General features: G+C 47.5%; 1 protein-coding gene across 1 annotated transcript in view; it reads right to left on the bottom strand.

Moving 5' to 3' along the window:
- LOC147109109 (cation channel sperm-associated auxiliary subunit beta-like) overlaps window positions 1–26,049 on the bottom strand; it is a 556,551-nt gene that overhangs the window by 4,247 nt on the left and 526,255 nt on the right. Inside the window, exons 24-25 of the mRNA XM_086002719.1 lie at window positions 15,872–15,966; window positions 3,971–4,045 (exon numbers count right to left, since the gene is read on the bottom strand). Of these exons, the coding sequence (XP_085858845.1) occupies window positions 3,971–4,045; window positions 15,872–15,966 (170 nt within the window). The remainder of the gene's footprint in view (window positions 1–3,970; window positions 4,046–15,871; window positions 15,967–26,049) is intronic.

Here is a 26,049-nt window from a genome sequence, read left to right as displayed (position 1 = left end):
CCATTGATTTGGATAGCGGGTGCGGCCTGGTCTGGTCCACTGTGACCGATGCCACTGTAGGGCCCTGATCGATACAAGATGGCGTCCACGCTGTCTGCTCATAAGATGCCGGACCCCACGAGGTCGGGCAAGATGGCGTCCAAGATGGCCGCTCCCACGGCGCACACGCGGCGGTGGCGGGTTTTCCGGCGGTTGGTTTTCCGGCGGGGTTCCCTCTGCACACCTTCCCAAAGTGCCCCTTCTTACCGCACTTAAAGCAGGTGGTGCCTTTCGCCGGGCACAGGTTTCTGGTGTGTTTTGGCTGCCCGCAGAAGTAGCAGTTGGGTCCCTGACGCGTCGCGGCTGTCGTAGGGCTTCTGGGGGGAGAGCGGGGCCCCGCCGGTGTCGGGCTGCCGGGCGGGGAAGATGCCTTCCAAGATGGCGGCGCCCTCGGTGCACACATGGCGGCGTGGCCGGCGCGGGCTGAAGAGTAGGCATCCGAGTTTCTCTGGGCCACATCCAGGGATCGCGCGGTGTCCGCAGCCTGTTTCAGGTCCAACCCCGTTTTTTCCAGCAGTCTTTGCCGGATGTAAGTGGAGCTGAGGCCTGTGATAAAGGCATCGCGAACAAGCTCGTCAGTGTACACTGTGGCTTTTACATCTCGGCACTTGCAGTCTTTGCCAAGCATTTTCAGGGTGCTTAGGAACTCCTCCACCGATTCCCCAGGTCGCTGTGCGCGAGTAGCGAGCAGATGCCTAGCATACACCTCATTCGTAGGCTGCTGATAATGCGCCTTTAAGATGTCGCAGGCGGCCAGGTACGTATCGGCGTCTTGGATGAGGGGGTAAACCCGGTGGCTTACCCAATTCCGCAGAATTCCGAGTCTCATCCTCGCAGCGTCTGTAGCGTCTTTGACGGCTGCGGAATTGTCCAGGAAGAATTCCATACACTCAAACCAGTGTCCGAAGCGTGCTGATGCGTCCGGAGCATGTTGATCCAAATCCAAACGTTCGGGTTTCAGGAGTTGATCCATAGTGTTGAAAAATAAGTTAATAAAATTGATGTGCCTCAATAATTCCGAGACTCGATGTTAGCGAAACAAAACAAGGCTTTTATTAACTTAGAAAGTAACACGTAAGAGAGAGAGGTATCTTCCTTCTGGAGACTGAGGCCAGACTGAGCTAGCTTACAAAAGGGGCCAGGTATGGGCGGAGCCCTACACACAGCACATTCCAGCACATTCCAATAAACAATACAATGAGGACTGGGGGAAGGGAAATGACACTGAAACCGACCACAGTCACAGGCAGTGATGAATGGAATATTTCATCACAGGGGGCCGGGGGGGTGGCCGGAGGAGCACGGGGTGGGGTGGGGTGGGGAAGAGGGGGTGGGGGAGGTGGGGGCGTCCGAAGAGGATCGGAAGAGAATCGAAGAGAAGTAGGTGTTTAATCCTTTTTTGAATCCTTCTCATCCGGTGCACACTCCGGCTCTGATCACATCAGGTACACAACATGCCGAGTTTGGATCATGAGGTTTCAGTTTACCCAGTGTTAAAAAGCCTAGAACCGGTCGGAGTTGGGAACAGCACATTTCCCAGGAGACCGAGCGCTGACTGACAGGCCGGGAGTTGGAGAGTCAGGAACAGGACAGTCAGCTATGGGACTCCGCTCTGTTCAGCAACTCTTCTTTCCTCTCAATGAAACCAGTCAGAAGAGAAGCAGGGGGCAGCCGGAAATGGGTGGGGATCAGCAAGAGGATCGGGGCTGCGGGGCGGCTGGAGGAGCAGCACGGGCAGGGGTCTGAAGGGACCGGGGACCAGAGGAGCAGCACGGGGAGAGGGAGGTCTAGGGGTGGGGTCCAAGACCTGCGGTGGGGTGGGGAGGGGGGCATCAGAGGCCTGGGGGGCAATTAGTGGCCTGGAGAGGTTCGGAGGCCTCATGGGGGCATCTCCAATCGTGGGGGGTGGGCTAGGTAGGGACTCTGGTTCCAGGAGGTAAGCGCACTTACCTCCTGGATCCAGTAATCTTCACCTTGCATTAGCTGGCGGGTTTCACGAGGTGTGCAAAACCCGACCAGCTAAAGTTAAATACAAAATGCAGGTTAAAGAGACTTGCAGCCTCAATATAATATTTAAATAGATGACCCGCCTCCTGGCAGCAGATTCACTGCCCGCCCTCCCCGTCCAGCCTCCGTTAAAACTGGAAGTGGGCAGGTCGGAGGCAAGTTCAGGTCGGGATTCAGATTTTTAACACTTTAACTACCCCCACGACCACAACCCCCACCCCACTTTTTTTTAGGTTAAAATTAATTACTTGTTACTCGTTTAGGTTGTGCTTTTTGAGGTATTTTCAATGTTAAAGGTGACACACAATAGCTGCTATTTTAAAGTGAGAATATATTACCCGATGAGTGTGCAATTTAGTCATCAAATTCCCACAAATTAAACTAAATGCTTCCAAAAAAAACAATTTTCATGCCATTTTTCTCAGTGACTGACATTTCCAATAAGGGGCTATATAAAAAATTTTGAAATTGAAAATACATATTTCACAAGACTTATCCATTGAATTGTCATTTAATGCCTTCATTAAAGATTTTACACGAAGGCCTCAGCCTCTCCCAAAATCCTCGGTTTGGACTTGGTATTTTTGCCTAGAGCTGTCAATCTGTGAGCGTAATTTGACTTTTACAATCAAAGTATATGTATTGCCTAATTTCCCAAGATGCACTTGGGGCATCCAAGTCACCAGTCAGCTGTACTAATATAATATTTTTCAGTAGCTTCTAGTGCTTTCCACTTAATAGCTTTTTTTTCCAAATAATTTTGGGAAATGAGGGCAAATTACAAAAGGTTTGAGGTAAAATTTATGTTGTTTATTAAAAAGAAGCTGGGGGGTAATTTTGATTTGAGTGATCATGTAAAACGGGCGATATCGATTCAGCCGCCCATGATACATCTCTCCCGATGGAAATGAAAATCAGGAGAGATGTAGAACGGCCGGTTGAATTGACATAGTCATTTAACACTATCAACCAAAGTCAAAATGACCTTTAAGGGACTGCTACAGGCTGTAAACCTGAATGTGGAGCCAGGAAGAGCAGGCGTGCTTCTCCCGACCCCACATTAAAAGCACACGGCCCAATGCCGGCCATCGCTTCCCCCCCCCCCCCACCCCCCGAATGGTCACATATCCTAATATTGCCTTTGGCAGTCGGGCAAGAAATTAACTCGCCAGTGCGGTTTCCCACCAGAAACCATTTACAATCCAGGCCCAGCTCTTTTATGCTGCTAAAGCCAGATACCCCCCCTTCATGCTCCTAGCATATAGCCCAAGGTGGGACCCACATGCACCCTTTGGCAGGCCAGTTTGCCTTTTCTCACTGCATGCACCGGCCACCATTTTTGTTCCAATCTGTAATTATGCCAGGAACATGGAGGTTTCCAATGCTGGAAGTCCCCACTCCCAAACCCACTCCATCTGATCCATGTGGCCTTGTAAGGGATGGGTGGAGGCTCTGCCCCTTACAAGGATCCACGGGAACCCCCGTGCAAGGCCAAGGGCCTTGTATCAGGGTCCCGGTGTATATTCCAGCCTATCACCACATTCTGTAATTAGCTTTTTAAAAAACGAACTACACTGCTTATTAGGAATGGCTGACTTGTTCATGAACCGACAGCTGAGAAGTCAGTAATCTTGAAATGAAGTTGATGGCCATAAACAGGGAATAAGTATCAGTCATAGAATGTATACTGGTAAACACTCCCTATCAGTGATGCCACTGGAATGACTTAACAAGGAGAGAAACCCAACTGAAGGGCCTCCATACAGTAAAAAGTTACCATTCTTAAATTAACAACAGTCAAAATTCTCTTTAGTTTAATACTTCTATAATATAAATTCCACTTGGAATAGAAAGTCCTCCCCTCCCAATCTTCCTTTCCCTTTAACAAAGGATATTTAAAATATCTAAACAGAAGTTGTATTACCTGAAATTCCTCAATCAAGTTACAGAAGGAGACTCCAGGAATGACTGTAACTCTGAAATGGTACAGTTCAGAACCCTACATTGTAGAAAAAACAATTGTGTGGTAAAACATATTGGGCCTAATTTTGCGATAAGAATAACGGTGAGGCTATCAGCGCTCACTGTTATAATGGGGTAAATTGGACAGCAACTTCTGCCATCTGCACTTGCGCAGTTAAACGCAGAAATCCGGAAGTTGCTGTCAGAAATACTCCGCTTCTCCACAGGGTGTGCTGTGCATTAGGCACTGAAATTACTGCAATGGCGTGAACTTGAGGTACTTGCCCACTAGTTCCCCACTAAAGATGGTTGAAAAAGTTAGGGCTGGTGCATTCAAGAGTAAGTGAGTTTTTAATGGCGTGATAAATACTGCTGAGCAACCTCTCTGGCCCTGAAAAATAATTTTACAAGTGTGGAATCTCATTCCCTCAGGAGATAATTAGTGTTGTAGACGTAAAGAAAACTTAAAATTAAAATAATTTTTTAAAACATTTTTTATCTGTCTCTTTTATCTCTTTCCCTTAATCTCAACTGTTTTTCCCAATCATTATTTCGCTTTAAGAACATAAGAAATAAGAGCAGAAGTAGTCCATATAGCCCCTCGAGCCTGCTCCACCATGCAATTAGATCATGGCCGATCATCGACCTCAACTCCACAGGACAACGGAGGCCATCTGTGCATGATTCAAATCTAATTTGTATTTCATGCTTTATACTTACTGGTTTAGACTCTGCAGGAGTTAAATTGGATAACCCCCAATAACAGGCGCAGGGATCGCAATGTGTGATTAACCAACTTCGTGCTGCCTGCTCATTTCCATGATTTCTGCATGTAGCCAGTGCTCCCCGCGCTGTTCATTGGCTGCACGCATCAGCAGGGCGCCCAATATCGTGAGTGCCTAGTACTACTTAAAGCTAGCCTGCACCACTTGAAGGGGAGGTACATTGTGGTTGCTGGTGGTGCTGAGATCATTCTGAATATTGTGCTATGTAAGAATCAACATTTGTTGACCACGGGAGAGAGTGTGCATCAGGGTTTTTGGACACTGCACTGGAGGTTTTGGTGGAAGAGGTAGAAAGAAGGTGAGATGTCCTGTATCCTCATGGGGCCAGAGGCCCTCTAGACACATGCTCAGAAGACAGTGGCAAGAGAGAGTGGTGGTGATCAATGCCAGGAGTGTAGCCCAAGGACCTGGATGCAGTGCAGGGAGAAGTTTAATGATTTTTCAACGTCAGTAAGTGCATCTTCAAATGCCATATCCTACCAACTGCACCATTAGCCTCATCCACTGCTCATTTCACTACACTCCTATCACTCCCCTACCAACAATCTCTATCACTCAGGACTCATAGCTAACATTCATATACTTTACCTTACCCTCACACACTTAACGCTGTAGCAAGCCTTGCACCCACATCTCACAGCTTGCACACACTGGCAGCTATTCAACCATGACAGCCACATCACCCAAACATATTGCACAACACTCATTGACACATTTCCCTCTTTCTTGCAGGAGAAGGTGGAGCACAACAGGAGACAGCAGGAATTAACGGGAGGGGGAGAGGCCCGCCTGCATGTTCTAGCCCCCATGGAGGATACAGTGCTGGTCATTATGGGAAGGGCTATTGCTGAGGTCGTAGACACCAGCGAGGCTGAAGTGATTGTATACCTAATCCTCCTCTCATCCCATTTCTCCCTCACCCCTCAATCCCTTCTGACTTATAAGCTGCAGATGGTATAAGCATGCACTTCTTACTTTCTCCACTCCCCTCACCACAACCCAACCCTTGTCCCTTTTTCATTTCAGATACTCAAGAGCTGGAACCTGCCCAGGCAGTGGAGGAAGAGCAAGAAGAAAGCAAAGATGAAGGACACCATCACTCGATTTCACAGTTGCAGCCACCAGCTCGGATACTGACACTGCACGTAATTTACAGGAAAGGATAGAGGCGGGATAGGCACGTGATGAGACACCGGGCACAAGTGCGCTGCAGCCAGGGCTGAAGGAAAGGAAAGCGCAGGTGCGAGCTCGCCAGAGGGCAAGGTCACACACTAGTTCTGCTCCAAAGGACTCAGGTGAGGACTTCAATGGGCCAGGCTACAGAAGAAGGCTGATGGGTGTACACACCCAAATTCTTGGTGCACTGGGAAGCCTGCTGGAAAGCCTGTGTTCAATGTCAAGGAGCGTGGAAGAGTCCAGCACCAACTTGGCACAGGGATTTACGCAGAGCATGGAGCCCATCCTTTCCAACATGGAACGGATGGCCACTTCCATCAATACACCAGTGGAGCCAACCATGATGCAGTGTCTGACAGCTGATGTCTCAGCTTCCATTGCAGCACAAGCAGCATCTACTCAATGTCTGAGTGCTGCAGTGGAAGCTCAGACTGCTGTCATGCAATCTTGGCTTGCAGCCATGGAAGCTCAGATTGCTGCTGTCATGGCTCTGGACACCAGTGTGCAAAGGGGTTCCAGGGCATCACAGCACTCCAGCATTCTGTTCTCCAACAGAGTACTAGGATTGCTGAGGCGCCGCCCCGGGAAATTGGCAGTGGCTCCATGGAGTATGAACCTTCTGTCCTCTCTCAGGATGACAGCATTCCTGCTCCCACTCCTGTCACTCCGCCAATGTCCTTGCTGTTGGCTATCAGCCAGCCAGTCCAGACTGTTGCAGCCCAAGCCAAGATGGTGCAGTCTGCAGCCGGCCCTTCTAGATCCAGAGCTGCTCGAGGTCACCCTGCAAGGCCATCTACAGTCTTCACCACTAAAAGTCAGCAGGCTTCCACCTGTGGCCATTGGGGAAGCATCTCGTAGGAGCACTAGGACAGGTAAAGGCACACAGACGAGGCGCGAAGGGAAAGCACAAGGTTGATTCATTTATTTTTGTATGCACTAAAGCATGATTTCATTTATAAATTTGGATAGGAATGTAATTTTGTGTTGGCTTTTATTTTTACATTGTGGGGAAGAGAACAATGTGATGCTGAGTGAGGAAAGGTAAGGAGTATTGGACTGTTGGTGAATGGGGTTGAGGTTACTGGTATCGCTCATGAAATATTTGTTCATGTAGAGCCCAGGCAGAAAGGGGCTGTCTAGGTTGCAGCCTCTCTTCCTCTTCCTCCTCCTCTTCCTCTTCCTCCTCCTCTTCCACCTCCTCTTCCTCCGCCTCCTCCTCCTTCTGCTCCTGCTCCTCAGCTTCTCGCCTGATAGGTGTTGGCAAGAGTTGTTCCCTCGTGATGGAAAGGTTGTACAGCATGCAGCATGCTATGACAAATCTTGAGACCTGCTCAACTGAATACTGTAGGGCTCCTTCAGAGTGGTCCAGGCAGTGGAAGAATTGCTTGAGGACGCCAGTGGTCTGCTCTATAATATTACTTGTGGCATCATGGCTCTCATTGTAAGCCTGCTGTGCACGTATGCATGGGTTCCAGACCAGAATCATGAGCCATGTCATGAGTGGATAATCCTAGTTGCCCAGTAGCCACCCTTTGGTTTGCCGTGGTGGTTGAAATACAGCTGGCACAGACTACTGCCACACAATGAACGAATTGTGACTGCTGCCAGGACCTGCCTGATACACTGCCTGTGATCACATACCAGTTGCACCTTGAGGGTGTGGAATCCTTGTTGGTTCAGGTAAATGGCCAAGTTCATGAGGCGCACGCAAAGCAATGTGCGTGCAGTCAATGGCACCCTGAACCATGGGGAAGCCTGCAATCATTGCAAACTCTCTTGCTCGCTCCGCCTGCTTGTCTCTGGCAAGAGGGAATGAGATGCAGTTGTCTCTCTTTGCATGGCGAGCCTTAGTGACTTCCCTTATGCAGCAGTGCACTGCAAACTGAGAGATGTTGCTTATATCTCGAGCAGCAGCCTGGAAGGAACCAGATGTATAAAACTTCAGAGCCACGGTCACCTTCACAGTCACAGGCAATGCACTCCTTGCCCTGCTCTGAGATTGGAGTTGTGGCTGCAGCAGTTGGCAGATTTCAGTCACAACCTCTTTAATGAAGCACGGACATTGCAAGCATTGATTGTCATTGAAGTTCAAGTAAGATAATTGCTCCATAAACACCCTCTGCGGATATGGCCTCCTGCTGGGAGCCCTTCACCTCCTCATCCTCCTCCGTCTTCTAGCAGCTTACATAGGATTACATAGGATATACAGCACGGAAACAGGCCATTTGGCCCAACCAGTCCATGCCGGCATTTATGCTCTACTCGAGCCTCCCCCCGTCTTTCCTCATCTAACTCTATCAGCATAACCCTCTATTCCCTTCTCCCTCATATGCTTATCTAGCCTCCCCTTAAATGCATCTATACTATTCACTTCAACCACTCCCTTTGGTAGCGAGTTCCACATTCTCACCACTCTCTGGGTAAAGAAGTTCCTTCTGAATTCCCTTTTGGATTTCTTGGTGACTATCTTATATTGATGGCCTCTAGTTTTGCTCTTCCCCACAAGTGGAAACACTCTCTCTGTAGCCACACTATCAAAACCTTTCATAATTTTAAAGACCTCTATTAGGTCACCCCTCAGCCTTCTCTTTTCAAGAGAAAAGAGACCCAGCCTGTTCATCCTTTCCGGATAGGTTTACCCTCGCATTTCTGGTATCATCCTTGTAAATCTTTTTTGCACCCTCTCCAATGCCTCTATATCCTTTTTATAATATGTCCACCAGAATTGTACGAAGTACTCCAAGTGTGGTCTAACCAAGATTCGATACAGGTTTAGCATAACTTCACTACTTTTCAATTCAATCCCTCTAGAAATAAACCCTAGTGCTTGGTTTGCTTTTTTTAATGGCCTTGTTAACCTGTGTTGCTAATTTTAGTGATTTGTGTATTTTTACTCAGAGATCCCTTTGTTCTTCTATGCTACTTAGGTTCGTATTTTCCAAGTAATAAGTGACCTCCCTATTTTTCTTACCAAAATATAAAACCTCACATTTGTCTGTGTTGAATTTCATTTGCCAATTATATGCCCATTCTTCAAGTTCATTAATTATATTACATAGGATATACTGCATACAATGTTTTCTTATAATTTGTTGCAGTCCTCTTCAGTATTGAATATCCCCCCAATTTGGTGTCATCTGCAAATTTAGAAATTATGTTTTTGATTCCAAAGTCTAAATTGTTAATATGAATTGTGAACAACAGTGGTCCCAGCACTGATCCTTTTGGAACACCACTTCCCACCTTCGGCCACTCTGAATAGCTACCCTTTACCCCTACCCTCTGCTTTCTGTCTTGAAGCCAGCTAGTTATCCATTCTGCTACTTATCGATAGCAAAATACTGTGGATGTTGGAAATCCGAAATAACAACAGAAAATGCTGGAAAAACTCAGCAGGTCAGGCAACATCCGTGGACAGAAATTTGAGTTGACGTTTCGGGTCAAACCCTTCTTATCCCCTGACTCAGCATGCTCTGACCTTATTCACTAGTCTATTATGTGGTACCTTATCGCAGGCCTTTTGAAAATCTAGATAAATTGCATCTACTGCATTACCCTCATCTAATCGCTCTGTTACCTCTTCAAAAAATTCAATGAGGTTGGTCAAGCAAGACGTTCCCTTTTTAAATCCATGCTGACTATTCATTATTATATTTTTGGTTTCTAGATGTTCTTCTATGTTCTCTTTTAGTGGGGATTCCAATATTTTTCCTACCACCGATGTTAAGCTGACTGGTCTATAGTTTCCTGGACATATTCTATCTCCCTTCTTAAATATAAGTTTTATGTAAGCTATCCGCCAGTCTTCTGGCACTATACCTTGTTCTAGTGAATTATTAAATATGTGTAGTAATGCCTCTGCTATCTCTTCCCTAGATTCTTTTAAAATGCACGGTTGTAATCCATCCGGACCAGTAGTTTTATCCTCTTTGAGTTTGATTAGTTTATTTAATATTTCTCCTCTTTTTATTTTAAATGCAGTTATCTCATTTCTAATCTCATCATCCGATGTCATGTCCACTTGTTCTGTCTCCCTGATAAATACTGAAGCAAAGTAATTATTTAATATTTCTGCCATCTCTCTATTGCTGCCTGTAATATTAACCCCTCCATCCCTTCGTGGCCCTATTCCCGTCCCAACTTTCCTTTTTTATTTATGTACCTGTAAAATATTTTACTATTTTGTTTCATGTTCCTTCATAATTTAATTTCATAGTTCCTTTTTGCCTTTCTAATTTTTTTTTACTTCTCCCCAATCTCTTCATATTCACTCTTGTCATGCTCTCCTCTGCTATCCATGTACTTAGTGTATGCCTCTTTCCTTACCCTCAATTTGTCCCTTATGTCTTTATTCATCCATGATGTCTCATTAATGTTTAGCTTGTTCTTGTCCTGCTTTACATGGCCACTGCTTATTTTCCCAGTCATATTCCATGCCAAGAGGAAGCCCTACTAGGCCACCCATGTCCAGAAGTAACTGGTTTGTGTAAAAGTCTTTAAGTCACCAAAAAAGTACTTCGGCACCAGCCAGACCACTCCCTGTAGACTATTGAAACTTTTAACAAGTATGGAAAAACATCCAAGTCACGTAGAATTGCAACAACAGCCAGAAGAAATAATTCAGCAAATAACCTGTAAGTAGTTCATGATCCCTTTAAATAGCGCTGGTGGCGGGTCCTTCATGCCATTTAACATCGTGTTCAGCTGTGCAAGGTTAAGACAGGGCATAGGCTGGAAAGTGGAGCACCAAAATTGCAGCGCTGGCGTCAAATCAGCGTTACACGCTGATTGACATCATGATCCGCCTGGTCTGCTGACGGTCGTTGGGTGTATGCGCGCAAACCCCTTTACACATATGTTATCTGGCGCGCTTCCGGTTGGACGCCATTTTTGTAGTTTAAGAAGCCTTGTAGAGCCCAAAGAATTTCACCCCCTGCGTGTCTGTGAGGCTTCTTCAATCTGATTAGTTTAAGAGCCTCACTGTTTCTTGTCCTGCTCAGAGATGCCACTGATCACCTACAGAGGGTGCTGCGCTGGATCAGACACCCGATTAGAGCAAGTCTGCATTCTAAAGCCCGCAAAAACCTTGTGGGAAGCTGTTGACAAGGTGACCGGTGAGTGCTGTTCCTTCACTGGTGACTGCAAAATCCACGCCGATACAGACCAAATGTTGTATTATAAACACTACAATGAAAGGATAAGCATGTTCATAACATATTTCCAGTTTTCTACCACAGGACTAAAATCCTGAAGAACCTTGCTAGAATTCATCTCTGAATTTGAAAAGAAATACCCAATTAATCAGGGCTCCAGAACTCCTGAATACAAGGATAACTAATACCATCTCTCAAACTACACGCATGCAAAACAGCAGAAGTAACATGCTATAAACAGAATGAAGTGACCCCACAACCAACGGATCAGATCAAAGCTCTGCAGTCCTGCCACATCCAGTAGTGAATGGTGGTGGACAATTAAGCAACTAATGGGAGGAGGAGGAGCCATGAACATCCCCATCCTCGACGATGTACGTGAGTGCAAATGACAAGGCTGAAGCATTCGCAACCATCTTCAGCCAGAAGTGTTGAGTGGATGATCCATCTAAGCCACTTCCTGAGGTCACCACCATCACAGATGGCAATCTTCAGCAATTTGATTCATTCCACGTGATATCAAGAAACAGTTGAGCACACTGGATACAGCAAAGGCTATGGGCCCCGACAACATCCCGGCTGTAGTGCTGAAGACCTGTGCTCCAGAACCAGCTGCGCTTCTAGCCAAGCTGTTCCAGTACAGCTACAACATTGGCATCTATCCAACAAAGTGGAAAATTGCCCAGGTATGCCCTGGCCACAAAAAGCAGGACAAATCCAATCTGGCCAATTACTGGCCCATCAGTTTACTCTCAATCATCAATAAAGTGATGGAAGGTGTCGTCGACAGTGCAATCAAGTGGTACATATTCATCAATAGCCTGCTCACCGATGATCGCCAGGACCACTCGGTTTCAGACCTCATTAGAGCCTTGGTCCAAATATGGACAAAAGAACTGAATTCCAGAGGGGAGGTGAGAGTGACTGTCCTTGACATCAAGGCAGCATTTGACTGAGTATGGCAGCAAGAAACCCGAGTAAAATTGAGTCAATGGGGATCAGGGAAAAACATTCCCTCAGGTCATACCAAGTTACACAAGATTAGAGCCAATATATTAGCATGGATTGAGGATTAGTTAACGGACAGAAACAGAGAGTAGGAATAAATGGGTCATTTTCGGGTTGGTAGGGTGTAACTATTGAAGTGCAGCAAGGATCAGTGCTTCGGCTTCAGCTATTTACAATCTATATCAATGATTAGTTGAGGGGACTGAGTGTAATATATCCAAGTTTTCTGATGATACAAAGCTAGATGGGAAAGTAAGCTGTGAGGAGGACGCAAAGATGCTGCAAAGGGATATAGAGCAGTTAAGTGACTGGGCAAGAAGGTGGCAGATGGAGTATAATGTGGGGAAGTGTTAAATTATCCACTTTGGTAGGAAGAATGAAAAAACTTTTTAAAAGGTGAGAGACTAGTAAATGTTGGTATTCAGAGGGATTTAGGTGTCCTTGTACATGAATCACAGAAAGTTAACATGCAGGTACAGCAAACAATTAGGAAGGCAAATGGTATATTTGCCTTTATTGCAAGGGGGTCAGAGTGTAAGAGTAAAGAAGTCTTGCTGCAATTATATAGGGCTTTGGTGAGGCCACACCTGGAGCAATGTTCTCTTTAAGCTGCACAGCCACGCGGCGCTCTGAAGTTCCCGCGCAACTGGCTAACTGGCTTTTAAATAGGAATTACTGAATGGGCTACACAGCCCCTTAAAGGGGCCGCACACCTAAAAAAACAATTAAAGGGAAATTTGGTTGCTTTGCGCCTCCCGTTAGCGCCCCGAGCTAATGGGTGCAAAGCACCTAGCGCCCGGGTGCAGCATTGCTAATGCCTCCCATGAAATTCAGTGGGAGGGTAGCGGCAATGGTAGCTGGTAGCACCCCGCGGCAATGATAGCTGGTAGCGCCCCGTGGCGCTGCACCTCTGACAATTAAGTCATTGCCGTGCGCAGCACCCCGCTCGCGCCCCGGCCGCAAACGTGGCTCGCGCCCCCTGATCTACCGCCGGACGCTATGAAGGTGGCAGGGCAGGTTGAGAAAGTGCTTAAAAAAGCATATAGGATCCTGGGCTTCATAAATAGAGGCATAGAGTACAAAAGCATGAAGTTATGATGAACCTTTATAAAACACTGGTTCGGCTTCAACTGGGGTATTGTGTCCAATTCTGGGCTCTGCACTTTAGGAAGGATGTGAAGGCCTTAGAGAGGGTGCAGAAAAGACATACTAGACTGTTTCCAAGATTGAGGGATTTCAGTTACGTGGATAAACTGAAGAAGCTGGGGTTGTTCTTCTTAGAGCAGAGAAGGTTGAGAGGAGATTTGATAGAGTTGTTCAAAATCATGAGGGGTCTAGACAGAGTTATAGAGAGAAACTGTTCCCATTGGTGGAAGGGTCGAGAACCAGAGGGCAGAGATTTAAGGTGATTGACAGAAGAACCAAAGACGACATGAGGAAAAACTTTTTTACGCAGTGAGTCGTTATGATCTGAAATGCACTGCCTGAAAGGGTGGTGGAGGCAGATTCAATCATGGCTTTCAGAAGGGAATTGGATAAGTATCGGAAAGAAAACAAATTGCAGGGCGACGGGGAAAGGGCGGGGGAGTGGGACTAGCTGAAGTGCTCTTGCAGAGAGCCGGCATGGGCTCAACAGGCCGAATGGCCTCCTTCTGTGCTGTAACCATTCTATGATTCTATGATGCTATGATTTTAACATCCAGGCTTGGGCTGCCAAGTGGCAATTAACATTCGTGCCACACAAGTGCCAGGCAATTACCATCTCCAACCCCTCCTCTTGACATTCAATTACATTATCGTCGTTGATTCCCCCACCATCAACATCCTGGGGTTACCATTGACCAGAAACCTAATTGGACCAGCCACATAAATACTCTGGCTACAAGAGCAGGTCATGGGCTGGATATTCTGCGGTGAATGACTCACCTTCTGTTTCTCTAAAGCTTTTCCACCAACTACAAGGCACAAGTCAGGAGTGTGATGGAATACTCTCCACTTGCCTGAATGAATGCAGCTCCAACAACACTCAAGAAGCTCAACACCATCCAAGACAAAGCAACCCACTTGATTGGCACCCCATACACCACCTTAAACATTCACTCCCTCCACCACCGGTGCACCATGGCTGCAGTGTGTACCATCTACAAGACGCACTGGAGCAACTTGCCAAGGCTTCTTCGACAGCACCTCCCGAAACCAGCGACTTTTACCACCTAGAAGACAAGGGCAGCAGGCGTATGGGAACACCACCACCTCCAAGTTCCCCTCCAAGTCACACACCATCCTGACTTGGAAATATATCGCTGTTCCTTCATTGTAACTGGGTCAAAATCCTGGAACTCCCTCCCTAACAGCACTGTGGGAGCACCTTCACCACAGGTACTGTAGCGGTTCAAGAAGGCAGCTCACCACCGCCTTCTCGAGGGCAATTAGGGATGGCAATAAATGCTGCCCTTGCCAGCCACGCTGGTGATCACCATCTTGTAATAGTTTGTACCGTATAAAAAGATCAGGATGCCTGCTTGTCTTTTACATGAAATGCATGAACAGACATGTGTAGCTCTTTCCACCAAACACAGACATCTATCTGTAGGGGTAGGATCTCTATTTTATGGAAAATACTTACTAAATCATCAGGAATGTAGCAGAAACGTATTTTGCACCAAGGGTTGTGAGACTGGAATGCACGACTAGAGGTAGTGACTGAAGCAGAGACCATGTAAACATTATACATAGGTTAGACAGGTGGTTGAAGGAAAGGGTAATAAAGGGATATGGGAACAGTGGAAGCCCATGGTTAAGGCCACTGCTTGTGTGGAGGATAAAGAACAACACAATCTGGTTGGGCCGATCAGCCGTTGTAATTCCACATTGTAATTTCCATTTAATTTTATGTAGAATGTGAACGTGAATTGCATATTCTTTTATGTAGCATATCTAAATTATATAAAATGGAAATGCAAACAATTAATCATTGTCACTTTCTTAATGATCTGCTCAAACACACTTTTTTCAATGTGCAATAATACATTGAACATTGGCTTTGATACACATGCCAGCCTTTAGACGTTTGTCCTTTTGTTTTTTGCAATACTTACATTGAAAGAAGCATTTGAAGTGATACGAGGCTAGAAATTCTGGGCTAAAAACGGAAAATGCTAGAAATACTCAGCAGGCCAGGCAGCATCTGTGGAGAGAGAAACAGAGTTAACATTTCAGGTCGCTGACCCTTCGTCAGAACTAGGTTAGAAAAGGGTCATCAAACTAAACGTTAACTCTGTTTCTCTCTCCACAGATGCTGCCTGACCTGCTGAGTATTTCCAGAATTTTCTGTTTTTATTTCAGATTTCCAGCATCCGCAGTATTTTGCTTTTGTAGAAATTCTGGGCCCGAGGAAAGAATCATGTGGAATTGTGGTGGAAGGGGTCGGAATTTGAAGCAGAGCCTGGATCCGTCATGTTTCTATTCTTATTAACTTCTGACCTAGGGGCGTGGGTGCATCTTCTGCCTAACCCACTTACGACCCAGCAGTAGTTTGGGGGCATTCCTGGGATTGTCTGGAAATTCTACCCATTCTGGCACTTGCCATGCCAATTGAGAGCTAGCATGAGTTCCATTGTGGGCCAGAAATAGGTTTAAAGATAACAATTTCAGAGGTAATTGATCCAAGAGGATTTGAACTCTGAAATCCTTGTATGTAGGGTGTTTTGATAAAGGTTTACAAACAAAATGATTACTTACAAATAAGTTGATGGTTAGTCCATCTGGATTATGCATGGTTATTGAGTCTCCATAAAATTCTCTTAATTTGACAAAACTTGGATTAGTTTTAGTACCTAGGCAAAAAACAAATGTCATCACATAATCATCACAATCTGTTAGAGGTCACAATTTTTATCAGATGTAAAACAGATATTCAACTGCATATATTGTACTTTTTTAACTTAGCCATTTCAACCATTTTCTCAATTTTTATAAAACTGAAAAATAATCAATCAGGTTGCAGTAGCTCTCTTCAACTGCTTGTATTATTTTTCAGCTGCACAACTGTGCTAGTTCCTAGATTAGGCCCCTACAATTGGAACGGAACAGGCAATCTTATCCTCTCAATTTCACATTTGCCCTTTCTTGGGGCGGTGGCGGGGGGGCGGTGGTTGGGGGGTGGAGGGGAGCGTTGGGGGGGTGGAGGGGGTGGTGGCGGTAGGCGGTGGAGTTCATGGGGGGAAAAATTCGGTTGCTTAGTGCCTCCTGTTAGCGCCCTAAGAGGTCGCTAATGGGGCGCAACGCAACTAGGGCCGGGCAGGGCGATGTTTGCGCCACTCACAAGATTGACCAGAGTTTTTGCGGCGACGCTATACTCTACCGCCCCGATCTTCTGTGCCCGCAGATCATGACGTCAGTTGAGCGTGCAACGCCCCGGTGGCGCCCCGGACCAGATATTGAGTGGCGCCCCCCTCCTTTCCACCTGCCGCAAGCAATGACAGGGAGACTGGAACGTTTTCCAGTCAGTGAGGGGCTGGGGGGAGCTATTTAAAGGCGCCCTCTTCCTGCCTTTTTTTGTGGGAGACATTTTTGCACCACTCATTCTGACAGAGAGCAAGAGATTCTGTTGGAGAGTGAGAGACTTTTGCATAGAGTCAACGCTGTGTGAAGTAGTTTTGGCTACTGAGCATCACTTTGCAGGTTCTTTTGGATTTGACCTTCATTACTACAATTGTCAAGAGACGATGGGGGCTGCACTGATTTGGGGCGTTGTCCTGCGCCTGTAGAATCGGAGGCATCAGAGACGCAGAGAGAGAGTGGCAAACATGGCTAGAGGAAGGAGGGCCAACAGGCCTCTGCACACGAGACCCTACCCTCCCAGGGTATTCCGGGAACAATTCTCCTACATTCATTTGTCTGAGGAGCAGTGTTTGCACAGGCTGCGCTTCAGCAAGGAGGTGGTCACTGAGCTCTGCCACCTGCTGCAGCCAGATCTGCAGCCTCAACTGAGGACCAGGACATCTCTGTCGGTGGCAGTGAAGATCACAGTGACTCTGAATTTTTATGCCACCTGCTCTTTTCAAGCAGCTACTGGGGACATAGCCAATATCTCCCAGTTTGCGGTCCATTGCTGTATCCAGCAGGTCACAAATGCCCTCTCTAAAAGGAGATGCCAGTACATCTCTTTCCCGATGACCCGGGCCAAACAGTATGAACGCGCATTGGGCTTTGCGAGGATAGCGGGCTTCCCCATGGTGCAGGGTGCCATTGACTGCACGCATGTGGCATTGCGGGCACCGCAGGAGAATGCAGAGGTTTTCTGAAACCCACACCTTAAATGTCCAGTTGGTCTGTGACCACAGACAGCTGATACTCGCTGTCAGTGCCCGCTATCCTGGCAGCAGTCACGATGCTTTCATCCTGCGCTAGACTGGTGTGCCAGAGCTTTTCCAGGCAGCGCATCAGCCAAGTGGTTGGCTCCTCGGGGACAAGGGTTATCCACTCTGCACCTGGCTGATGACACCGCTGCATAACCCCAACACCCCTGCTGAGCTGCTGTACAATGAGAGCCATCTCACCACCAGGAACATCATTGAGCAGACGATCGGCGTGCTCAAGCAACGGTTCCGCTGTCTGGACCACTCAGGAGGAGCCCTGCAGTACTCGCCTGACTGAGTCTTCCTCTTCATAGTTGTTTGCTGCATTCTTCATAACCTTGCAATCCTCACGACCCAGCCAATGCCACCAGGGATTGGTGCACCACCGGAGGAGGAGGAGGAGGAGGAAGAGGAGGAGGATGATCAGTAGCAGCACCAAGAGGGGATGGAGGCCCACAATGTTGAAACTGCAAGGGCCATCCGTCAAAGACTGATAACAAGCCGCTTCTAGGCCCCTACTCAGGAAATGGCTTCTGGCATGGAGAACAACATGATGGAAAGCAACCCGCAACCCCGATAGCCGGCTAAGGCAGCAATGATTCCAAAGGCCAAACATGTACATTTTCAATACAACAACTTTTTTATTTTACAAACTCTGTGTGTCATTTATTCATGACAAACTGATAGAAACAAACACAAAAAATCAATAATTAACATAACTGGTTCTCACAACCTGGAGATAATGGCCAAAACACTAAACAAAAGTTATTACACGAACCTCAGCCTTTAATAAAAACATTCCCAACATTTCGTCATACGTCCTACGTTTTGCCCTTCGAGGGTGATCTCCTTCCCTTGCCCACTTGCCCCCTTCCAACCCAACTGGTCCTCCGTAACGGGGCTCCAGTGGCTGCAGCAAGGCTGGTGGAAGGCTGCTGAATGTCAGATCCTGAGACTACAGATGCCCTTGAAGGATGCCCTCGATCAGCTCTGGGCCTGGAGGGCCTGGCTGCAGACTGCAGCAACTCTGCATGGGCGGCAGCAGTCTGGGCTACAGGCAAGTGCAATGGGGAAATGACAGTGGTGGCAGCAGGAATGCTGTCATCTTGAGAGAGGACAGCACCTCCCTGCACGACCGACACACTAGCACTCCCACGGGGCAGCACCTCAGCATCCGGAACAATCTGCTGGAGCACAGATTGCTGGTCTGCTACGGCACCGTGAGAGCCCCGGGGCAATGTGTCCGAACCAGCGATGATGGCAGCACTCAGTGCTTGCGTGGCCTCAATCTGAGACTGCATGAGAGCAGTCTGAGATTGGATCACGGCAGACTGAATTGCAGTACTAAGCATTTGTGTGGCGTCCGCCTGTGCTGCAGCCTAGTGCTCCACACTCCTTGCCAGTGCATCAATGCTTTCGGGCACCCTTCCCACTACACCCATGAGCTGAGTGTACATGTCTGTAGTGTATGTACCTTTAAGGGGAGAACTACTTTTTACAGCTCCTGTATACTGTAGTACCGGCAGTGACCACACCTGTATATAACCCTGAGTAGGGATCTGTACTGTTAGTTTTAGAGTAACCCACATCCAGTAAACACCTGTTGATTGTTCCTCTGCAGTCTCTGTCTATTTATTGAAGGACACCATATATCAAGATTCACGGATTTAACAATGTCCACCGCCTGGGTGTTTATTTCAGCGATGAGCCACTCCTCCTCTGCGTCCAGTGCAGCAGAACTCTCTGGCCTACTCTCCCTTTGGGGAGAAGGCCTCTGAGCCCTACCCCCATCACGTTGCTGCAGCCCGCTAGGTCCCGGAGCTTCACCCTCATCAGACCCTTCCCCCCTGATCCCCTCCAGGGAAGACGTGGTCCCACTCGGGAGAGGGTGGCGCTGAGGCTCTGGCTTCCTCTTCCTCCTCGCCTGTGGCTTCGCTCCCATTGGCAGCTTGAGGGCCCGCCTCCTCAGCTGGTGAATCACCTTCTGAAAGCAGGGAGGTACAAGAGTGGCTTTAGCATGAGGACAGGGGAGCAATAAGGGAGGAAGGAGTAGAGCGATTTAGTAAGTTGGATTGAAAGTGTAAAAGGCTGGTGTTGTGAGGGACAAGTGGAATGAAGGAGGAGAGAAAGCTGATGACCTTACCGTTGCTGTCCCAAACGGGGTCGACCTCTCCAGGGGCGACGGGACCGATCACCTGGCTTGCCACAATCCTGTGGACGTGCGCCTCAAGTTCGCTGAGGGGTTACAGCTGAGGCGGCCCTCCACCCATCCGTTGCTGCTGTCTCCTGTTATGAGATAGCTTGGCCTAGAAATTCATCTTGGGCAGTGGCACAAAACAGGTGGCATCAGATCGACCACCCATTATATGCAGCACCTGATATTCACTTCTATTGACTGCATTATCAGGCATTGCGCTTAACGGGCGGGCAATCCGATACTGCCCATTTTGCGTCATTGCCTGAGACAAATTTCTAGGTCACTCACTTTTCCTGAACTAGTTAGGTCATTAAACCACTTCCTGCACTGCATCCAAGACTGGGGCACAATGCTCCTGCTGACAAACCTCCTCGGCCACCTCCAACCGTACCTTCTTGGAGACAGCTGCCCTTTTCTTCCTCCCATTGATGGGGAAAAGTATGTCCCTTCTGCTCCTGACTGAACCCAGCAATAAAGGGAAGCATTATTGAATCTGACGCTACCCTTGCTCTTTGTGAATCTATCCTAAACACCTCCTGGCTCCTCCAAATGCCATTTCTGCATTATCCCTTTAAATAATGGACTTCAGATCATGTCAAACGGGTGCGTATCACGGTCGCTGCGCAGCTTGGAGACATGAAACTTGGAAGGAAAAATTTAATGATTCAATCAAGTTGAAACCCAACCCGCTAACTTTACTTCTGGGTTTCGCGCACACAATCTCCCCAGCCACCCCCCACCTTTGGCTCAGAAACCGCCTTTACATTAATATCGGGGCCAGTGAGTATCCGCTTCCTATACTTTAAACCCTGTTCTCGTGAAGCGTAGGCTAGTGGAGGCTAGCGATCGGGGCTCTGTGAGGCTGAAGGTTTCCTTGAGAGGCCGGGCTGGCCCACAAGGATTGCTGAAAAAGGCACTTAGCTTGGGGAGCCGGCAGCTCCCACCTCCCTTTCACTGCCGAGTTTCCCGACCCCTGGGAAAGCTTTGCAGCAACAGTCAATTTTCAATTGGGCTCCCAATTGCATGGTGTGAGTCCGATTTAAATATGTTAATTAAGTGTTCTGCTTCTCCATGGCAGGACACTCAGACACCTCGATGTCCGCCGCTGTAAAAAATGTGCTGGGTGAGTGCATGCAGGGTTGGGGGCACGTTCCCCGTATCTAACTTTTTATCCCCCTTGACCCTCTTCCACCCATCGTGGGGGTGGGGGGGCGGGGGCTGGAATTAATATCGAGGCCACGATCTCTAATTCAGTCACTAACTCTGGTAGTGTATTCCACAGCCTCGTAACCCTCTGTGTAAACAAAGTTTCTCTGTCCTAAATCTCTTACATTTAATCCTATTGGGCCAGAAATTCCAGAACGGGGCTTGCAGCGCGTGCAAGCCCCGTATTTGCATTTACCCCGCTCTCCTGCCGATCAGCTCCAGGGACGCCTGCACTTCCAGAAACTGAAACAAGAATCCCGGGCAGCGTATGACGTCACGCCGCCCAGGAGTGCAGCCAGCGCGGACCCAGGAGCGTGCAGTGTAAGTGAGACACGCCCCTTGAGGTCTCAGTTTCACTGGACACGCCCCCAATGTTTCTGTCAAGCTGCTTTGCTTTTTTACATGCAAAGCAGCAGTTTAAATAGGTTTTTGGAAGTTTTTTCAACATTTTGGTAACTTTTATAAAAAATTTTAAATGTTTACATTATTTTGAGTAATCTGAAGTAGTTTTAAAGAGAATTAAAGCAATTTAAAGACTTTTAAAAGCCCTAAAAGAATTTTTTTAATTCCATTTATTTATTTAGCAATGTCGTCGTCATACGTGTCTTCACACTGTTCCCTTTGGGGAACTGTATGAAGTGGTGGAAGGATTTATGGCCGTGATTAACGCTCATTCCGTGACCGTAACCATCTTTGAACCAGCCATTAGGGCGGTTAGTCCTATGGCGGGAGGGTTTTACGGGCTCCCACAAGCTATACAAGGAGGGGGGGCCACCCACACCCACGGACGCAAATATCCCACTGGATGTCAACCCAGAATTTAGAGCTGGAGCTCCGACTCCACTTGCCGGGACTGTCTGGAGCGGGGTTCGAAACCCTACCCTGATCTGGCCCAGCGGCGGGGATCCTACCGCTATGACAAACGCCCAATCCGATTAGCAACGTGAAATGGCAGCATAGGGCTCCAGTCACGGGGAGGGAAAAGGCGCAGGAAACGTATGGGTGTCACCTTTTGTGCGGAGTGGGCCTTTTGCGTAGCAGTAAGCATCCCCTCCGCTGGGCCAGAAGGAGTAGGGTTTTGAACCCCACTCCAGACAGTCCCGGCAAGTGGAGTCGGAGCTCCAACTTTAAATTCTGGGTGGACATCCAGCGGGATACTTGCGTCCGTGGGTGTTGGTGGCCCCCCCCCCTCAGATGGGTTGTGGGAGCCCGTAAAACCCTCCCGCCACAGGACTAACCACCCTAATGGCTGGTTCAAAGATGGTTACGGTCACGGAATGAGCGTTAATCACGGCCATAAATCCTTCCACCACTTCATACAGTTCCCCAAAGGGAACAGTGTGAGGATACGTCCGATGATGACCTCTTGCGCAATGCACCTCCTTGGACCCTCAGTCGCAGATGCGAGGGGGCAAGTCGTGCAAGTGTTAAATTTTTTATTTTATTGACATGTAAAATGTTGGCCCAATAATTCCCTTCCAAATGCGCTAGTACGGTCGGGGTACTTACGCATCTGGCCGGATGAAATGCCGGTTTTCAGCATGCACAGTGCATGTGGGGAAAACCGGCATTTCCTGTCCTCTGAACGAAGGGGTTCAGAGGCAGAACGCGTGCGACTGCACATGCAGCGCGTGCGCAGTATAATTCGCCGCTTTCATTAATGCTTTCAGTGAGGTCCAGTCATTACAACTTACACATGAAAAAAGCATGGGTACAGTTGCTACAGAGGCTGCGGAGGAAGATATTTCTTATCGTGGAGCTTCTGAAAGTATGTATGTCTGTATATATTCCTTTGCGTGTTATGTATATATTCCTTTACTTATGTGTATGAATGTATTATTTAATTATGACTTTCAGAGAAAGTAACTTATTGGAAAATCATAATTAAAAACATACATTCATAGTAAAGGAATATAAAACATACATACATATACGTAAAGGAATATATGTGGACACACATACATAACTCATTCTCACATTCCATTCACACAGCCACAATTGCTCCTTCTACCTACCGTTCTGAAAACCCTTTAAAAAAAAAAAAAAAATTTTAACTTTAAAACTTACTTAAAATTTCTTAAAATAACTTCCCTCCCTTTCCCAAACAAAAATATTGCATTTCAAAAGCTCCACGATAAAATATATCTTCCTCCGCAGCCAATGAACCACTTTACACTTGCTTTTTTTCAGTGTAACTTCTAAGGACTTAACCTCACGGATTTCATGAATGAAATCCACGAAGTTCACTGCGCAAGCGCTGCCTGTGCAGTCGCACGCGCTCGAGGTCTGGAAATGCCGGCGTTCCCCGCATGCGCTGTTCATGCTGAACGCCGGCATTTCCAACGGCCAGAAGCGTGAGTAAGCCGACCGTACTCACGCTTCTGGCCTGGAATTTCTGGCCCATTATCTTTGTCCCCTAGTTCTAGAAACCCTCAATTTCTGGAAACAGACTGTTTCTATCTACTCTGTCCAATTCCTTCATAATTTTAAATACCTTTATCAAATCACCCATTAATTTCCGCAGTTCTAATGAAAACAGCCACAATTTTTCAAGTCTTCCTTCGTATTTGTATTTCCTCATACCAAGCAGCCTCCTAGTGAATATACAATGTATCCACTCTTACAAAAGCAAAATACTGCGGATGCTGGAAATCTGAAATAAAAACAGAAAATGCTGGAAATACTCAACAGGTCAGGCCTCATCTGTGGAGAGAGAAACAGAGTCATTGACCTGAAACGTTAACTCTGTTTCTCTCTCCAGCTGAGTATTTCCAGCATTTTCTGTTTTTATTATGTATCCACTCTTATTGCTTCAACATCCTACCTACAGAGTGGAACCCAAAACTACACATAGTGCTGCAACAGTGGTCTTACTAAAATTTTATGTAGCTTCACTATTATGTTATATCTTACCAATATCCCCTTGCAGCTTCCTTTGATCCTCAGAATTATTGAAAATGGACTAAAAATTTGGGTGTTTAACGATACTCACTACCGGCATAATATGGCGAACTAACAGTGGGCTTTTCTGAACTCTTCTGCCAGCTGGTGGTAGGTCCCGTGGCATTTGCCATTTTATAAGGGCCGGCAGCGCTGCCAGTAAAAGCGAACTTGGACCTTAGCGCTGAGTTCAGCACTGGGTCCTAAGCTCACCATGAAAACCCAGCGTTCAGCAGACTGACAGAGGCGCTGTCAGCACCTCTTAAAGGGACACACACATCTTTCAGGTAAGTTTGCATTTAAGCTTTTTGACATTTTTTTATTTTATTGAAGTAGTGGCTTGCTGCAATACATGTTAAAAGGTTTTTAAGTGTGCAGGGATTGCTGCTGGATGCTTGCAAGGCCTCGGATGTAAAGAAAGGCATCAGAGAAGACAGAAAATGCTACAAATACTCAGCAGATCAGGCAACATCCGTGGATAGCGAAACAGAGTTCACGGGCTCGATTTTAACTCAGGTGCGGGCTATTGTCGTGTTCTCCGAATTTCCCACACGAATCTAAATGGATGTGGGAGATGGATGCAATTTTAACTCAATTGGCCAATTGATTTCCAACGTGTGGGAAGCCTTTGCAAAGGGGTTTTTCATGACTGAAAGTCCCCTCCGATGACGTCATCATTGCTGCTACATTTAAGGTCCACAGCAAGCCTTGCTTCTTCTGCAGGCTTCCAAGCTTCCTCCATTTGGTGTCAGAGGGACCTGTAGGAAAGATGACAAGCGGGAGGGCAAGAGCAGCTCCTCGCTTTGACGAGGTGGCACTGCAGGCATTGGTGGATGGGGCTAGGGCCAACAGGGAGGTCTTGTTCCCTTCATCAGGGAGGAAGAGGCCTCCCACTCAGACCAAGGCTGTGTGGATGCAGGTGGCTGAGGAGGTCAACTCCTTGGGAGTTAACTGCAGAACCTGGATACAGTGCAGGAAAAGATTTCATGACCTTCAGCGCACTGGAAAAGTGAGTATGAATTTCCCATCACCCTCAAGCTGATCCCCATTGCCTTTCCTCACCAGCACTCAGCTTTAGCAATCTCTTCCTCCACATCCCACTTGACACTGACATCCATGCACCCTTACCCATTCCCTCTCTCTCTATGCTCACATTTACATAACTATTCCACCATGCAGTCCTCACACTCCCTATCACTCTGATGCTTTGAACACAACTGACAACATACAGGGAGGGCCCTTGGTCTTGCAACCTTTGTCTCCTTCTAAGTATCTATGCTATGCAATCTCTACACTCACTCCTTCATTCTCACTCAACCTCCACTTGTCTCCCTCATTGCAGGGAAAGAGAGCTCACAACAAGAGAGAGCGAGCCAGGACAGGAGGAGGACCACCCTCAATAGCCCACCTGACCCCCTGGGAGGAGGCCGTCCTGGAAATCATTGGCATTGAGGATGATTCACGCGTGGGGGACGGACAGACGGGTGCAACACAGCAAGCTGGTGACAGAAAAGTTTCCCATCTCTCTCTTTGACATTGCATGAGTCGCTGATAATGATTGTGAAGCTGTAACAGATGCACTTGTGAGCATCCGCAAAAAGCTATGTGCATGTAGCCTTTGCATCACATCTCTGACTCTTTCCTTTACTCCCCCACAGGACCATCACAAGCATCCGCACCTCCCTAAACCGGGAAGAAGAGGCTGAGCAGCCAGACTCCTCAGAGGAAGCTGCAACCTCTGAGGGCGCAGCGTCACCAGAATTCAGCGCACCCAGCACCAGCGCAGACACTCACACCTCGGTGGGACCTTCGGGACATAGAGTAGTGCTGTCACCTGGTGTATCACAGCTCACAAGTGAGTATCAGCAGATTGTGGAGACGGGGACAGCAGTGGAGAGTCCTAGTCGGAGGGCGCAGGACTCTGCCAGCTCGGCTCAGCAGCATGTCAACCCTTTGCCTCTGGGTCCATCCATAAGATCAGAGGTGATGGAACTCCAGGCACAGATGCAGAAGTCTCTGGCAGGTTTTGTCTCTAGGGTCGCTGCGAGTGTGGAGCGAATGGAGGAGTCCATAGCAAACATGAGCAGAGCCTTTGTGGAGTCATTGGCGCATGAACGCATCAACACGGAAAGGATGGCTACCTCCATGGAAACGATTGCTACCTCCATGGTAAGGCTGGCTACCATACAGGAGAGATGGCTACGGTAGAGGAGAGG

This window comes from Somniosus microcephalus, chromosome 12 (genome assembly GCF_052327205.1).
Source record: "Somniosus microcephalus isolate GS21.2 chromosome 12, FLI_Smic_1.0, whole genome shotgun sequence".
NCBI lineage: Eukaryota > Metazoa > Chordata > Chondrichthyes > Squaliformes > Somniosidae > Somniosus > Somniosus microcephalus.
The sequence above is the reverse complement of the archived record's forward strand: the minus strand, read 5'-3'. Positions and strand labels throughout refer to the sequence as shown.